This window comes from Bubalus bubalis, chromosome 17 (assembly GCF_019923935.1).
Source record: "Bubalus bubalis isolate 160015118507 breed Murrah chromosome 17, NDDB_SH_1, whole genome shotgun sequence".
NCBI lineage: Eukaryota > Metazoa > Chordata > Mammalia > Artiodactyla > Bovidae > Bubalus > Bubalus bubalis.
Window position 1 is genome coordinate 11,358,453 of NC_059173.1, and position 16,372 is coordinate 11,374,824.

The window sequence follows — 16,372 nt, forward strand, 5'->3', positions numbered from 1 at the left end:
TATTGAACCACCAGGGAATTCTGGCAAACTCTTTCTTAAAGGGTCAGAGAGTACATATTTTAGATTTTGTGGGCCATAGCACTGTTTTGCCACTCCTCAACTCTTCTACTGAAGTGTGAAAACAGTCATGGGCAATACATGAACGAATGGGCCTGACTGTCCCAATAAAACTTTATTAATAAAAGCAGACAGTGGGCCAGATTGTCCTGTAGGCTTTCATTTGCCTGGTCTATATAGAAAAGAGAAGGTCAGGCAGCCTAGGGCTGTGAAAAAGGCAAGGCTTGGAATCCAAGCAGTCCTGGGTCCCAGTTCTAGCACTGCCACGTGCCAGCTATGTGACCTGTGTGCAGATGCCTCCTGCCATTTGTCACGGCCTGCTGCCTGCCGTGACCTGCTCCTGGCTGTAGGGCTGTGGCCTGTCCTGACCTCTCAGGTTGGGGTGGGAATGATTGAGCCTTGGCTAGAGCAGTGTCCCCCGTGCCATGCTCCATCACCAGTCCTCCCAGTCACTTCACATGAACTCTGTTTCTCCATCTCACCAGGCCCCAGGTGTTTGTCCCTTCCTGCGATCCTTACAGATTGAGGCAGAATGTACAGTGGACACTCTTAGGTGCTAAGGATAAGGTTTCCTCAGAGAGGGCTTTTGAGGGAATGGAGTGGGTTGCAGCCAGAGATCAGAAAGATCAGTGGGCTGTGATCAGTCGGGGTTATGGGGTGTTATATTCCAACAGACTTCCTGAACTGGACTGCAGATATGCTGGTGGGAGTGGGGCTGGGCTGCCTGCTCCAGATCTCCAGGAGCCACATGGAAGTGAAGGTAAGTACCAGATGATTCAACAAGGAGCCGCTTCATAAGGGTCTCTTCTCTTCCCCTCTCCACTCTGGACCAGAGACCATTCACATCTCAGTAGGTTACACTTATTGGGGAGAGGACTTGTCTAAATGTGTGATGTCTGATTTGTAGCATATCTTTAAAATATTTTGTATATAGGGTTAAAAGTCTTCCTTGCAAGGTCATGGAGTAATTATTAATAAGACGTAGCTTTGAGGGAAGGGGCAGGAAGGCTCTGGACTCCTGTCTTGCTCTCATCACTGAAGTGTCTTGTAATAGGACTTTGACTGAAGTAGAACTCTGAGGGTCTCTAAGCCTCAGCTTCTTCACCTGTGAAATGGGTTGATCCCACCTCCCAACTTCCTGGATAAGCACACACGAGATAAGGGCCAGGCTGAACACCTTATCCCAACCCTGCTGGGAGACGACAGCCCCAGAAGGGAGGAACCTCCATAGATTTGAAATGCACTGAGCAGAAGAGGCTCTGTGGATTCAAGGGGCTCTGCAAATTCTCTGGAGGCACATGAGACCTCTTGACCCCGGCCTTCCAGGGGGTGGTGGGCTGGATATCTGCATTTTTAAATACACTCCCTGGAGACATATGAAGGTTAGGACCCTTGAGGGACAGTCCACCAACAAGAAAACACTACTTGGCGGCAGGTAACCCAATTGTGTAGGTGACTTGGATGGGCCTCCTATGGCCAGATCTTCCAGCTTTTTTTGAGGAGAAGAAATTGGGATTCCTAGGTGAGCTTTCGGAGAAGGCAATGGCACCCCACTCCAGTACTTTTGCCTAGAAAATCCCATGGACGGAAGAGCCTGGTAGGCTGCAGTCCATGGGGTCGCTAGAGTCGGACACGACTGAGTGACTTCCCTTTCACTTTTCACTTGCATGCATTGGAGAAGGAAATGGCAGCCCACTCCAGTGTTCTTGCCTGGAGAATCCCAGGGACGGGAAAGCCTGGTGGGCTGCCGTCCATGGGGTCGCACAGAGTCGGACACGACTGAAGCGACTAAGCAGCAGCAGCAGGTGAGCTCTTCCCTTTGGAAATATTGCATAGTGCCCCATGCAAGGCAGATGTGACCCAGATTTGCCCAGAGTGTACATTCCCAGGGACTCGAATTCCGAGGCCAAACCAGAAAAGGATGAAGATGGGGTGGGGCATGTGGCCCAGGGGACAGTTTTAAGGCGAATCGTGTGGAAGCACTTGGATGTGCAGCTGAATGATGGAGTCATTCATGGGAACAAAGTCGCCCAGCTCTTTCTGCAGGAGGCAGCTAGTTCTTGAATAGCCGTGTGGATGATGCATAATGAACTGGCTGTGGGCCAGCCTTTCACAGTGGCCACACCCATAAGCCAAATAGCTACTGCTTGAAAAGTTCACTTTTCTAAGGGGTAAACACCCTCTGTCTGCAGATTTTGTTTATACTTCTCTTGGATTTAATAGGTTCCTTTCATTCCTGATTCTCAGACAGCTCCAGACGATGAGGCTTTAGGGTTGGCCCCCCTGGGGGCCCTGTTTCTTTCCTTTGGCTCCTTGTGGAGTGTGTGTCTGCATTTCCTCTGCCTTTGTGCTGAGTTTAGGAAATGCTCGTGCAGTTGATTGCGTAAGACACAGGGCATCACAAGAGGTCATCACAGAAGGAAGTCAGCGCTGTACTGTTGGCTGAAAAACAGTTTGCTCTTAAACATACACCTACTGTCTGGTCCCACGTCTGGTTGCAGAATACACGGGGCTTTTGGTGTACACGTGTACCCACATATCTGTGTGGACATATGTTGCTGTATGGAAGGCAGGGGAGGGTAAGAGCTTGGACTTCGGATTTGGGCTCTGTCACGTACTACAGTTGATCCTTGAATGATGCAGGAATTAGGGGTGCTGACCACCCCACATGTCACAAATCTGCATAGTGCTGTCTCTGCCTCAAAAGCAAGTGAGTGAGTGATAGTGAGTGTCCGACTCTTTTCGACCCCATGGACTGCAGCCCGCCAGGCTCCTCTGTCCATGGGATTTCCCCGGCAAGAATACTGGAGTGGGTTGCCATTTCCTTCTGCAGCCTCAAAAGCAAAGGAATTGATAAATGAATGGCCCAGGGGCAGGATACTAAAAGAGTTAGGATAGAATCAGGACTCAAACCCTAGCTGTTTTTCTTTTTTAATATTTGTCTATACCGGCTCTTCATTGTGGTATATGGGATCTAGTTCCCTGACCAGGGATCAAACCTGGGCCCCCTGCATTGGAAGCGTGGAGTCTTAGCCACTGGACCAGCAGGAAGTCTCAAACCCTAGCTCTTTGGATTCCACATGTTGTGATCTCTAATCCAGCATGGACTTTTCCCCCTGGCTTAAAGATTGTGAAATGAAAGTACAGATACTAGGGTTGAAAGAAACCCACCCACGTGGACTCAGGCAGTTCAAACCAGTGCCCTTCAAGGGCCAGCCATACTCGGTTTCCTCGACTGTGGATTGTGATCATCATGAAGGCCCCCTTACACAATGGGGGCTGAAAGGGCATGGTGGGTGTGAAACACCTAGCGTAGTGCCTAGGGTTAAGCCTTGCATATGTGTTAGATAGGTGCTAAGTCTGGAGGGGAAAGAAGCAGGAAGGGGACTGACTAGTCCCCATGGACAGCGGAGCCTGGGGGGGCTACAGTCCCTGGGGGTCGCAAGAGAGTTGGACACAACTGAGCATGTGCACATTCACGTTCAGGTGGTTTAAAAAGACTGAACTTCAAGTTGGGGGAGCCGTCTCACAGGGAAGCCAAAAGTCCCTCCCTGGTCCCGAACAAGGGGCCCTCAAACCTCGGTTTGACTGTCGGCTGCCATAACCCAGCCTCTCTTCCCTGTTCTCCCCTGCAGCTGGAGCCGGACGGACTGTTGGTGTGGATCTTGGCTGGCACCCTGGGCCTCAGCCTCGTCTGTTCCCTGGTCTTGGTGCCGCTGCAGTGCTTCCAGCTGAGCCGAGTTTACGGCTGCTGCCTGCTCCTCCTCTACCTGACCTTCCTCGTGGTGGCCCTGCTCACTGAATTTGGAGTGATTCACTTGAAAACTGTGTGAGTGATGCTGTGTCAGGGTCCGCCTGGTGGTCGGGAGGTGTCACTGCAGGCGGTGAGACGGAGGACAAAGTGCCTTCTGCAGAACCCGCGTGGCCCCAACTGTGAACGGGGTGTGGGTTTGTGGGGGCTGTGCTCTCTGCCAAAGATTCCAGGTCACTGCCGTGCGCAGTGAGGACAGTCAAACGTTGTTTCTGGGACTATGGTGACGGGGCTTCCCTGTGGACAGAGTCCCAGCAGCAGGTGGAAGACTTCCTTGCATTACCTCCAGAGCCTCTTTTGAAGGTCGGGATCTGGGTCGAAGAGGGGAGCCTGGATGCCTTCCAGGCTGGTTCAGGAAGACCCCAAAGAGTTCAGGGCTGGAGGCGGTTAGTCACCCCTTGCTGCCTTCTTGCAATGTTTCTCAGGGCTCAGAGGGCTGCCAAACCAGGGTTTAGGGAATCAGGGTGACTCGGACCTGGCAGATAGCCCGTGTCGGGTCAGCATACAAAGTGTTCTGAGTTTTGGAGCTGCACCGTCCAGCAGAAATAGGAGACATGACCCTAATTGTGAATTTCTGAGTCGCCATGCTAATAAAGCCAAAAGAAAAAGGTGGAATTAATCACAATACGTATTGCTCCACAATGGCAGCCAGTGGCAATGGCCCATCAGCGCCTCCAAATTAGACGGTGCAGCTCCAGGCTCTGCCTCTAGAACTGTCTGCTGGCTTCAGAGGTTTCCCTAGCTGCAAAACAGGAGTCAGTTTGACGGTGCCTGGTGCCTACCTCAGGGGGAGCCCTGGCCTGGGGTTCCCCTGCCTGCAAGCTCTGGGAGGGTGGTGAGCACTCCCGGGTGCCTTCCTGCTGGCAGCCAGTGACCCCCTTTTTAATAAGCCTTTTTCCATTTGCTTGATGCCTTAGGCCAGCAGTAAAGGGATTCAACTGTCTTTTCTTCCAATGAACATAATTATTAAATATTTCAAGGATACAGAAAATAACATACACCCAGCTGTTACTAGTTCTTCTTAACCCGGGCCAGGGTGACAGGCAGTTGGATCCAGAGCTGAAGATTCTTGGGCCTGACGGATCTGGACTTTGTGGCGCGTCTAGGGGTGGGGCTGAGGTGGTGCCATGGATTGGCACGGCTGGGTCCTGTCCCTGCTTCCCACAATCATGGAAGCCACCGCGTGGTGCCTGCTGGAAGTCACGAGGCGGCAGCCACACATACAAAGCGGAGGCTCTTTATTAATATGCCAGAAATCCGCAGCACGGTGGGTTTTCTAGGTAACAAATCGCCGACGTACAAAACCTTACAGCGTCGTTCCCGCTACCGATACAAAATGATTGTCACGTGGTGTGGAGTAAGGCTGGGTTAGGGGAGGGAAGCGAGGAGGAGGGGCCGGATGGCGTCCCCCTCCCAAAGCTGGGTCACGGCACAGGGCCATCAGACGCTGACTGATAGGTGGTGGGGACCCAGAGCAGGCCGGCGCGTCTCACGTCGGTGTCACCAAGCTGAGGTGAGAGGTGAGAGGGTGTCCGAGCTGGGTGAGCTCACAGCCCTGAGTGACACTCGCTCCCTGCTCGATGGCCTGCGTGCGAGTTGGAGGGTCCACCTGAGGAGGCCCCCAGTGACCCCACGGGGGCAGCTGTCCTCAGTGATGGGGCGCCCACCGGGGGGCTGGAGGCTGGGCCATCGGCACTGTTGCCACTTGGCCTCCATCCTGTCCCTGACTAAAAACAGGGCCTTTCGCAGGACAGGGGTGGGAAGCCTGGACTCAACCCCACTCTTCCTGGTAGCAGCCATCACCCTGAGGGTGGGGGGTGGGGGTACACGCAGCCTCCTTTGGACCCCTCTTGTGAGGGCAGATGCTGAGATCGGAGGACTCATGCCCTCCTTTCAATGCTGCCCCTTGCCTCCTGCTTCCAGAATGCCCATTTCAGTACATAAAAGCTAAAAGGCACCCGGTTGTGCAAATAAAGTTCCTTCTCTGGAGCAGGGAAGGGGTCCAGGCCTGGGCCTGGTGCCAAGCTGCCCGCAGCAGCCTGTCGCTCCCCAGAGATGAGGAGGCCAATGTCCGTCTTCTGATTCCTGGTGGAAACCTCAGTGGTTCTCAGTGATTGGTTTGTTTCCCTAAAGGGCTGTGCTTAAAAAAAAAAAAAAAAAACAAAAAAAAAAACCCACCATCACTCCTCCCCTGATGAGGGGCAGAGCTATGGGATGCTGGCTCTGGCGATCAGCCCTCCGAGGCCACAGTCAAGACTTGGCCATGGAGACGGGTAGGGGAGCCGCGTCCTGCCCTGCTGGAAAGAGAACGTGGGGAGGGCGGAGTCTCTGCACCACCCCCCTCCCTACCCCCGCTACCGCCTTTCTAGCTCAAGGTGGCAGCTGGAGAGCTGCGGTTGGAGCAGGACGCCCAGCGGGGGCTCCTCCCCCTGCCCCGTCCTCCCTGCGTGCTGCCTCCTGCCCCGGGGGTGCAGCCCGGGAGCGACCACTGGAGCGACCACTGCTAACCCCGCCTGCTGTGCATTCACGCCCCGAAGGTACTCCAATCTCAGGATTCCCCCAAGGTCCCCGGGAAACCGAGGGGCTATCTGAACCTCCTCCTGGGATGGGGAAACCTTGGAGCGAGCCGAGTCCCCGCTCCCACCTCAGCCAAGTCCACGGGGAGTGACTTGCTCAAGGTGAGGGCAGAGCTGGCCAAGGGGACCAACGAGTTGGGCCTCTGTGCTTTTTGTTCCCTTTTCCTCAGCACGCACACATGTGAAGGACCTGCTGCGGTCTTTGGCAGAATCCTGAATTAACCAAAATATCTTTTAGCTTGAACAGGACAATCCCAAGGCAAAAGGATTTAAGGAGAAAGCCCGTTCACTTTAGGACTTGGTCTGGGGTGGTAGCTACTGGCCTGGCCTCGGGCCTGTTCTCCTCCTCCTATGGACCATCTTAGAAGCATTTTCAGCAACAAGGGTTAAAACTTACGGTAGGTGAGAAGGCTCATGGAGCCAGGATACAGAATCTCTGGCCGCCCGGCACTAGCTGAGATCTGACCACATGGAGTACCCATGGCCCTGGATCACTCGTTCCAGCAGGTGCTTGCTGGGTACTGGTTTCCCAAGGGAACACCCATTCCATGATCATCACATATGGAGAAATACCATCCCGAGGATGTGGGCTCTTTCCTTCCTAAGTGGTTTTGTCCCCAAAGCAGGACACAGGAGCCCTGGGCCGTAGGGCAGGTCAGTGGGGAGGCTGCCGGGCGGGGAAGGATTCTGAGAGCAGCGTCAGGAAGACGGTGCGACAGGCATGCGGGCCCACTGTGAAGGCCAGCTCTGCAGAGACTGGCAGGTCTATTCACGTGCTCTTGTGAAGGGGCCTTCTGGAGCCTTCCACGTTAAGAGCCGCCCTTGGTGGCCTGACCGCCCCCGAGACGAAGCCGACTTCCAGGGTTAAACAGGATAAGGCGGTTATAAACCAAACCCCATCTTGTCAGCTTTTTTCTCCCTTCTGTATATAAATATGTGCATATATATATGGATGTGTATACATATATATAACATATACATATATACACATACATTACTTTGATACATTGTAGTAAAATAATACTATTGTGTTATTGCATAGAAGAGATGGCTTTTGCAGGCTGGGCTTAGGTGATGGTCTGGGAGCGCTGGCGGCTGCCTGGAGGCTGCTGGGTGGCGGGGACCACGCAGCTGCTGTGCTGTCGCTGTTGTTCCTCCTGCTTGCGGGCATGTTCCTCATACCACTCCTACGGCGAGAGAGCAGACAGGGTGCTGAGTGGGTCCCGCCCCAGTCCTGCCAGCTAACCCCAGCCTGATGGGGGTCACCCAGGCCGGGCCGCACTGGGCCTTCCGCCTGCTGTAGGCAGCAGCAGAGTCTGCTGCCCGTGCCACCCAACTGGGACCGAACACCACTCATACCCCAGACCTGCTGGAAAGGCTGGATGTGCCCCTAAGTGGAAAAATTACTGTGCAGTCTTTCCCTTTCTAATTAGAGGTGTGCAAACCTCCTTGTCCAATGTGCTTTGCACAATCCTCTTTGTAAATGAGACCCAGGTAATAATCACCCTTTACTTGTGAACGTAATCTGTGTGGTTCACAAAGAGACGTGAAACCCCCAACCCTCCATGGTATATTGTTGCACCCCCCAACCCTCCATGGTATATCCCCTTTGAGCTGGGTGTCCTTATCTTACACCCGAAAACCTGGAGCTCACAAGTTGTGTAAAGTTCCGTGAAGTTTCATGCACCTCCTAACTCCCTTCTTCGAAGAGGCTGGTCCTGGCAAGCTGGCCAGGAACCACCCCGCCCCGCTCCCTCTGCCCTGTGTGTCTCCTGCTGTGCATGTTTCCTTCTCGGTTCTGGCTCAGAGGATGAGAAGGAGATGAGGTCAGATGCGGAAGAGCAGATGGGGGGCTACCTGTGTGGGGAACTAATGCTTCAAGGGCTCAAGGCTGAGCCCTGCAGCGCCACTGGTGGTGGTTGCAACAGATAACCCCAGAGCCGCCCACCGAGCGCGCCCCACAGCTCCAGACGGGGGCTGGAGGTCAGCGCCTGCCCAGCAGTGGGGAGGGCCACTCCCAGGAGGAGGAGCTTGCAGCGCGGTCGGCGGGTGCTCCTACCTGAATCTCCTCTTGGTACATCTTGAGGCTCAGGTCGCTTTTGGTCCTTGATCTCCGTCCCAGAAACACCAAGGTATTTTGCTAGGGAAGAATGGAGAGGTTACAGGGACCCACCCGAGTCTGGGCCCTGGTGCCTGGCTTCAGCAGGACTCACCTGCTCCTCTGGCTTCTGCAAAGGTGCCAAAAAAAATCACTAAAACTTGTGGGGACAGGGGACTTCCCTGGTGGTCCAGTGATTAAGCTGGAGAAGGAAATGGCAACCCACTCCAGTATTCTTTCTGGGAGAATCCTTGGACAGGGGAGCCTAGCGGGCTATAGTCCACGGGGCTGCAACAAGTTGGACACGACTGAGCAACTAAACACCAACCAGTGGCTAAGAATCCATCTTCCAATGCAGGGGCTGTGGGTTCGATCCTTGGTTGGGGAACTGAGATCTCACATGCCTCGGGGCAACTAAGTCTGTGTGCCACAACTAAGGCCCAGCACAGACACAGACAGACGGACACACACACACACACACACACCCACCCCCTTGAGGGGATGGACAGTGGGTGAGGGTTTGCACTAAACTTCGGATGAGGCCCTGGGGCTCCCCACCTCATATCTCTCCAGCTGGGAGAGGATCTTGAGCAGCTGGGCGATGTCTGAGTTGGCTCCCCCTGCCTCCCGGTAGAGCTTCAGAACTGCGACCAGCTCGTCTTTGGAGAGCTCCTTCTCCAGGGTGATGCCGTCGTCCACTGTGGGAGGGCAGGGCGGTGGGAAGGCGCCTGGCTTGGTCTGGTTTAGCCAGCTTCCCTGCTGCCCCTGTGGGGGGCTTAAGGTTCCCTGGATCTGCAGGATACAATCCCCCGTGTCGCCCCTACCACCTAGCACTCCATCCCTCCTGGTTCCTGCCCTTCAGTTGCTGTGAGGAGCACTGCTCAGGCCAGCAGCGTTCAGGGGACACAGGGTTGCAGGAGTCCATCCCCGAGCCAGAAGGAAACAATCAGGTGGCCTGAGAGGACAGAGATTTGGAAATAAGCAGCCATAGGGATGTGGTGGTTTTGATGGAGAATCTGGAAAGAATAGAGGATCAGTACACAGAAAGCCATGCAACCCAGGAAAAGGGAGGAAGTCACTGAAGCCGGGCTTGTCAAGCTGCTATGGGCTCTGCGGCCCGCAGTATTTACATCGTTTAAATCAAGAACCAGAGGACAAACATGTTTAGGAACACAGGGATGGTAACTAAAAGGAACAGCTAAGGGGTGAGCAGTCTGGGAGATGCGAAAGGTGGGACACAGGGCTGCTGGGGTCTTGATCTCTGACCTGTATTGTTCTGGTTTTTAAGAGGAGATCCTGAGCATTTTTTTGGTCATTAAGTATTTGAAAATAATGCAACTAAAAGATCGAGAAAGATAAGCCAGACTGATAAGCTGAACTGCCAGAAGACTGGACATCCAGACAGCTGAAAAGCTGACAGCTGGACAGAAAGACAGACAAGTGGCAGACACCTACACCAACCTTCCGAGTCCTGGTTCTTGCGGCTGTAGTTCATTCGGAAGACAAAGGCTTCGAGGATGAAGGCCACAATGATGGTCATCACCACCTGGCCAGCCACAGGGAGAGGAGGAGAGGAATGGGGGGGTGTGAGTTGCGATGGGGCCCCAGAGCCCGGCCAGATGTATCCCCGGCCCCCTCCTCCCCGAACTGCACCGGGTGAGGCGGCGGCTTGTGAAGGCAGAGGACGGCGGGCACTCTGCGGCCCCCGACCTACCATGGTCACGATGTAGAAGGTCATGAAGTAGAGGCGGCTCCAGTGCGAGGTCTGGGAGGTGACACCTTCCTGCGGACGGAGGGAAGCAGGCGGTGAGCGAGCGGGGGCGGGGACGCGCCGTCTACCAGCTTTCTCCGTGGCCCCTGCTCTTTACAGACCCTTCCTGATTTGCCTTCAGTTGTGGAGACAAAGGAGGCCAACCTGGCTTCTTGGGTGCAAAAACTCCTCTGTGCTCCTTAGGCCTGGACGCCTCCCCACCCAGAGCTAATGGCTCGGGACTAAGGCAGGCAGCCTTTGGAAGAATTTAAAGGATGGGAAAAACCAACCAAGCACCTTGGCCACACTGTTCCTTGATTGGCAAGTTCCCCCCAGAGCAGTGGGAGCAGGACAGAAACCACAGGCTGCCTGGCCTCTCCTAGCTGGTGAGGGATGTGCAGAGAGGGTGGGGAGCAAGGCCACGTTCAGCTAATGGTGGGGTGGCCCCGGGATTCAGCCCATATCCTGGTCTCCCCACAGAACCCCACTCCCTGTGGGGGACAGGAGAGCAATGCACCCCACGCTGGGCTGGGTGACGGAGACCTGGCCTCAGAATGGTGGGCAGACCCCCCAAGAGCTGACGGGGAGGTCCTTACCATGATGATGTACCAGTTGTTGACAACCGTGAGCTCGAACAAGGTCACTGCCAAACAGAAGGGAGACAGAAGCGTCTTGATCAGACCCGCTTTTGCAAAGTGGGGTCAGTGGCCTCTCTCCACCTATCCTGGGTACCAGGCACTTGTCTGCCAGCCTGGGCTGTGAGCTCCAGAGAGAGCAGCCAAGACCCTTCCAGAGCACCTGCCCCATAGGAAGTGGTCCCGTCTCGGCCTGGCCCCCAAAGCATGCGTCTTTTGCCTCAGCAGCTCGAGATGCTGCAGTGGGGATCCTGAGGAAGAGCCCCCCAGACCTTCCTCGGTCTAGGATGTCATGAGGGGATGCTCTGAGAAAGCTGTATCTGGCAAGGCCCCATCCCTCCGTGGCCCCCTGCCCTCCCAGCTTCTCCGTGGAAACCAGGAGCAGAGCTGTGTGGGCCTGGCCTGGGTGGCGCAGGGCACTGTGGCTGGGCACCCCCGTGACACGGGGGGTGGCTCCCCAGCATCAGGCTGTACCCCTCCCAGCCAAGCGTGAAGCTCTGCTGCTCCCCAATGCTGGGAAAGGGACAGCAGATGCAGGAAAACCTGGCGACCGAGTGAGCCCTGGGGTGGCAAACCAGAGGCTCCGTGGGGGCAGAGAGGACTCGAGCAAGCGTGGCACACGCCCTGGGGAGGGGGAGGCCTCGGCCAGCTGCACTCCCCGGCACCTGGGACCTGTGGGTGCCACGGCCCGCCTGGGCTTCCTGTACTCACCAAAGCTGTTCAGGATGTTGTCAAAATTATTGAGATAGTAATAGCCCTCCTCCACGACGGTCCTGTTGCCCACGGTGTGGTTCAGCCAGCGGTAGGCGTCTGCCACTGTGCTGGTACTGGCCGGGGAGACGGGTGGGGGAAGGTTACAAGACAGTTGGTCACCTTGACAGAGGACAGAAAATTTAAACAAACCAAGGTCTGACCGAGGAGCATCTGGCCTGGACCAGCCTGGTTTCCTGCCCAGCACCCACCACCCCCAACCCCCGGCTCTCTTGCCCGTCTTCCTGTCTCAAGGGGAGTCCCCAGGGTGCTGGTGGGAACCCCCGGACTCGCCCCCTACATCCTCCTCCACTTGGCATTTCTCTGCTGCTGGCTAAGACCTCCCTCTCAGCAGCTGCAGGAAGGGAGAGAAAGACAGTACCTCCTCTAGGCAACTCCTCCACCCGTCCCCACCCGCCAGTCTGCAGTGTGGTCTGGAGGCCGGGTGCCAGCAGAGCCTGGAGAGAGGCCCACTCCTCACGGGGCTCCCCCAGCACCTGGCGGGAGCACTATATTCTCTTCTGTTCTAATCAGTCGCCCCTGTTCTGAGAGCTTACTTGCTACTTCCTTTCCAGCCTTTTTATGGCTCATCTTCTATACCTCACGCTGATGTTTTGACACGTTTGGTCCTTGGGCCCCCGAGGAGCTTGTTCAGAGGGCCGCGCCTGACAGGGTGGGGTCTAGAGTTTGCACTTTTAAGCAGCTGCCCTGGGGGTTCTGGTGTGCCCTAAGATCTGTGACCCACCACTATGGGCTCTGGTTCCAAGCCCAGAATGCTGCCAGTGGCTCTGGGACCTTTATCTATCAGTGCTTGAAGCTACAAGGACGGATTCTGAAGAGAATACCGGATGTGTCATGGGGGCCTGGGAGGAAGGAAGGGATCACGGGAGGTTGTGTTCCCCACTCTGTCCTTCCTGCGTGTATCTGTCTCATCCTGTCAGGCCCCTAGCTGACCTGTCTGCCTGCAGCCCCAGCCACCCCGGGGACAAGGAGGAGGAAGCCACGGGCCCCTGGCCTGCACTCCAGTGGTGAAGCAGCCTCCAGTGTTCAGCATGAAGGGAAAGCTGACGGAGGCCTGTTGGGGGAGAGGCTCCCTGAGCCTGCCTGGGGGACGGGGCGACTGGCTCAATGTCCTCGCTTCAGAGAGGCCCCTCCCCTAGCTGCTGCACTGGACTGACAAGCCCTGGAAGCTCAGCACAGCGATCCCAGGGCTGTAACGGGTGCGGTGGCTTCGGGAGTCGGGTCCCGGGGGAATCAGATGGCTGTGCCAGTCCCGTCTGGGACCCTCCAGGAACGCAGGCTGCCCCCGGGGGGCCCCGGCCGTGAACTCACTTGCAGCAGTTGGGGTAGAGGATTCCACAGAAGAATTCCATGCCCACGATGGCAAAGGAGTAGTAGAAGATGAGCAGAGTGAGGCCCAGGCTGGGGAGAAGGGTCAGAAGGCACAGGGTGATCGAGGGCCCGGCAGGAGAGCCCAGCTTGCCCAGCGGCCCCGGCACTGCAGACCCCCGAGCTGACCGAGGGGAGATGCGTGCCCCTAGCCAGGTGCGCCAGCTGGAGAGTGCCTGCAGGGGAGGGGCCTCGGATTCAGGTCGGCGGGTGGAAGAACGGCCGGGGTGAGGACTCGCGCACCAGACACCCCTCGACCAGCAAGTCACCCCTTACCTGTGAAGGCAGACACAGGTGGTAAGTGAAGCTGACAGCTCCCCGCCCTCCCTAACTATCTCAGACGGCTCAGTGAAGACAAGTGGAGCCAGGGAGACCCGTGGTGGTCAACCTAGATGTCCGTCCTTTCTGGGACTCCTCCTCGCCCCTCCACCACCCCCCGCGACAATCCACCCAGCTGCCCGCCCCGAGAGGGCACAAGCCTCAGGGCGCCTGGCCCTAGGGGCCCCGAGTCAGGGCGCTACCTGGCCATCCGGGGCAGCAGCTCAAACATGGTGTCCAGCACGTTGCGGTAACGCTTCTTCAGCTTAAACAACCTGAGTGAGGGAAGAGGGAGGCCGGCCAGGTCACTTGCAGATGCCGGGCGTGGCTGCAGCCTGGCCAGTACAGTGCACCGGGGGGTGGGGTCAGGGCAGGCCTGGGGCCTCTCTGCCCCCAAGTGCCTCCTCTCCCCCAGTCACCAGCTGGCCACTTGGCTTAGGTGACTGGCACCCTGGGAAGGGCGGTGGCAGTGCCAGGACGTTGGGGGCAGGACGGGACGGGCCACCTCCGGCACCCGGCCGGTGAGCCTTCGGGCTCTGTCTGGTCACTGCCCGCCCACCAGACCCAGCCCTGCCATCACCTCAGCAGCTGGAGGGGACGCAGGACCACTATGAAGTAGAAGGGCTCCATGTTGAAGGCCAGAGCCAGCAGTCCCAGGAAGGCAAAGGCTGTGACAGAGAAGTCGAACCTGGGGATGGGGAAGGAAGGAGGAAGAGAAGCGGAGGTCCGCTCAGCCCACCACCCCCCCCCAGGCTCCCCCACTCCAGGGGGACCCCCCAGCTGGTAAGGGACAACGTCCCCAGGTTTCTACAAACGTGTACCATTTCCTACGGTGGTGGCCAGGGGAAAGTTGAGAGCAAGGGAGGGTTTTTCTTGACACGAGACTCAAAAAATCAGTGCTGAGGTGCAGTAGGGGCTCAGAGGGTCCCCATGGACCCTCAGAGGTTGTGGCGCTCTGGTTATGACTCTGAGCACACGTGATGATTGGAGCCCACACACCAAACCACCGCAAAGGCAGCTGCAGGCCCCGCAGCCGGCCAGCTTCCTGCCGCCGTCGGGTGTCTTTGAGGCTGGCGTCGCTGGGCCTCTCAGTCAACAGTACGCCCCTCAGGGGTTGGAAAGCCTTTCCTGAAGGTCTCACGGCAGACACGGGATACACCAGTGACCCTGGTGAAGGGACTGCGGGTGGGGCAGGACCACAGTGGAGGCCCCCTGAGGCCAGCTCCCCCCACGCAGGATAGAGGACCGCCCCCGCCAGATACATATTAAGGCCCTGCACCTGCCAACTGCAACCTGCTGCTCTGCCCAGCTCCTCCCTACTTACTAACCTATTTCACTCTCATGACCCGAGACCACATGAGCGTGGCCTGACTTTGCAGGTAAGTTAACTTTCGTGGGCAGTGAGCGACCTCTTGGGGCCTCTGGAACAGGGAGAGGGGCCTCCAGCTCGATGGTGACCATGCATCAGGCTGCGTGCCACCTCCTCTGTGAGTGCTTTGGTTTTCATGGAGGATAAGAGAGCTTAGTTGTCAGGGAGGGGTGTGGGGTTCGGTGACTCAGAAAGAGCCAGCCAGCCTAAGGACCCCCCAAGAGGCCTCATCCAGGAGGGACAGGTGGGGTGGTCCCAGGGAGGAAGATGAGGCCCTGACCCCAGCAGTGCCCCGAGCCACAGGCAGAACCCCTCCAGGAGACAGACCCAAGCTGGCCTCGGACCTTCTGGTGGTGGGTGAGGAGGGAGAGGGCTAGTGGCTTTCATCAGAGTTTCTGACGTGGTTGAGAAACATACTCTGGGGACTTCCTTGGTGGTCCAGGGGCTAGGACTCCTTGCTCCCGACGCAGGGGGCCTGGGTTCAATCCCTGGTCAGGGAACTAGATCCCACATGCTGCAACTAGAGATCCCACATGCTGCAAAGACTGAAGACGCTGGGCGCCACAACTAAGACCCTCCACTGTCAAATAAATAATCAAATAAATATTTAAAAAAAAAAAAAAAGGAGCGACACATGCTCTGTACTCACAGGTTCCATCCGGAGGACAGGTATTCAATGGGGCCCAGGCCGGCAACTTTCAGGAACAGCTCCACCGCGTAGACTGTGAGCAGGAGGAGGCAGTGAGCAGGGGCCCTACTGTGGCCTCCCCCACACCTGGCCTGTCTCTTCTCAGGACTCTCCTGAGGTCTGGTCGTGTGTCCTGCAGACACCCACATCCCACCTGCATCCCCAGTGAAAGTGTGGGCCCTGGAGCAGGGCCAGGCCCAGATGCTGCCCAACCAGGGCCGCCTACTAACAAGACCAGCATGTGCTCTGTCTGGGGATGGGGGGTGCCAGGCACTGTCTGTCCATCCGATGGATATTTCCTGAGCATGACTTCTGTGCCAGGCATTGCACTGGGTGCTTAGAGTTTAGAGGAAGACAGGGAATGAGTATGTTACACTGGGGGAGGTGTTACATTAGAAACAATCAGGGGCCAGCCTAGATGTCGTCTTGGCCTGCTTAAGAGGCAGAAGGAAGGTGGGAGTCCCTGGAACATGATGAAAGGAGGAGGTGAAGGGGGAGCTGGGGAGGGGACTTCGGGTCACACGAGAGGCACAGCCGGGAATGGACCCCCAGGGCCCTCTGACCCGAGTGTGTGTGCTGAGTCCCTATGCTACTCTGAACTCCGCAGAGGATGCCAGAGGGCACTGATCAAGGCAGTCGAAGTCCCACTTTTTAAGAATGAAAACAATTTGGGACACAGCGTTACTAGTCATGTCTAATGTTTAGGCATGATGGGGGGAGAGGGGTGTCAGGCAGAGGGGTGTGGTGAGGGGATGAGTGCACTGGCAGAGGAGACACCCAGGCAGAGGCCCAGGGGTAAGAGAGGGCAGGGGGTCCTGGGGAGCAGGATGTGTTCTGGGGGACAAGGCGGGGCGGTGCTGGTGACAGACGAGGCCTCAAATGAAGGCTGAAGGGGCCCCACGTGGCCCTGTGAGTCACGCCCAGCACAGGG

The 16,372-nt window shown here is 56.8% G+C and overlaps 2 protein-coding genes across 15 annotated transcripts in view; one reads left to right on the forward strand and one right to left on the reverse strand.

Annotated features, from left to right (window-relative positions):
• Positions 1-4,866, forward strand: part of SLC8B1 (solute carrier family 8 member B1) — a 46,717-nt gene extending 41,851 nt beyond the window's left edge. For 7 of the 9 annotated variants that reach the window (XM_044930112.2, XM_044930116.2, XM_044930117.2 and 4 more), the window contains 2 exons: positions 732-817; positions 3,693-4,866. In XM_044930112.2, coding sequence (XP_044786047.2) covers positions 732-817; positions 3,693-3,890 — 284 coding nt within the window. In that variant the 3' untranslated portion in view covers positions 3,891-4,866. The remainder of the gene's footprint in view (positions 1-731; positions 818-3,692) is intronic. The other 2 variants (XM_044930118.2, XM_044930115.2) reach the window with 1 other exon arrangement.
• A 1,904-nt stretch (positions 4,867-6,770) lies between these two features.
• The window catches only part of TPCN1 (two pore segment channel 1), a 59,064-nt gene continuing 49,462 nt past the window's right edge, over positions 6,771-16,372 (reverse strand). For all 6 annotated transcript variants that reach the window (XM_044930108.2, XM_044930107.2, XM_006053003.4 and 3 more), the window contains 11 exons: positions 15,403-15,475; positions 13,965-14,072; positions 13,588-13,659; positions 13,010-13,099; positions 11,639-11,754; positions 10,889-10,935; positions 10,257-10,325; positions 10,004-10,088; positions 9,101-9,240; positions 8,504-8,584; positions 6,771-7,631 (listed from right to left, as the gene is read on the reverse strand). In XM_044930108.2, coding sequence (XP_044786043.1) covers positions 7,512-7,631; positions 8,504-8,584; positions 9,101-9,240; positions 10,004-10,088; positions 10,257-10,325; positions 10,889-10,935; positions 11,639-11,754; positions 13,010-13,099; positions 13,588-13,659; positions 13,965-14,072; positions 15,403-15,475 — 1,001 coding nt within the window. In that variant the 3' untranslated portion in view covers positions 6,771-7,511. The remainder of the gene's footprint in view (positions 7,632-8,503; positions 8,585-9,100; positions 9,241-10,003; positions 10,089-10,256; positions 10,326-10,888; positions 10,936-11,638; positions 11,755-13,009; positions 13,100-13,587; positions 13,660-13,964; positions 14,073-15,402; positions 15,476-16,372) is intronic.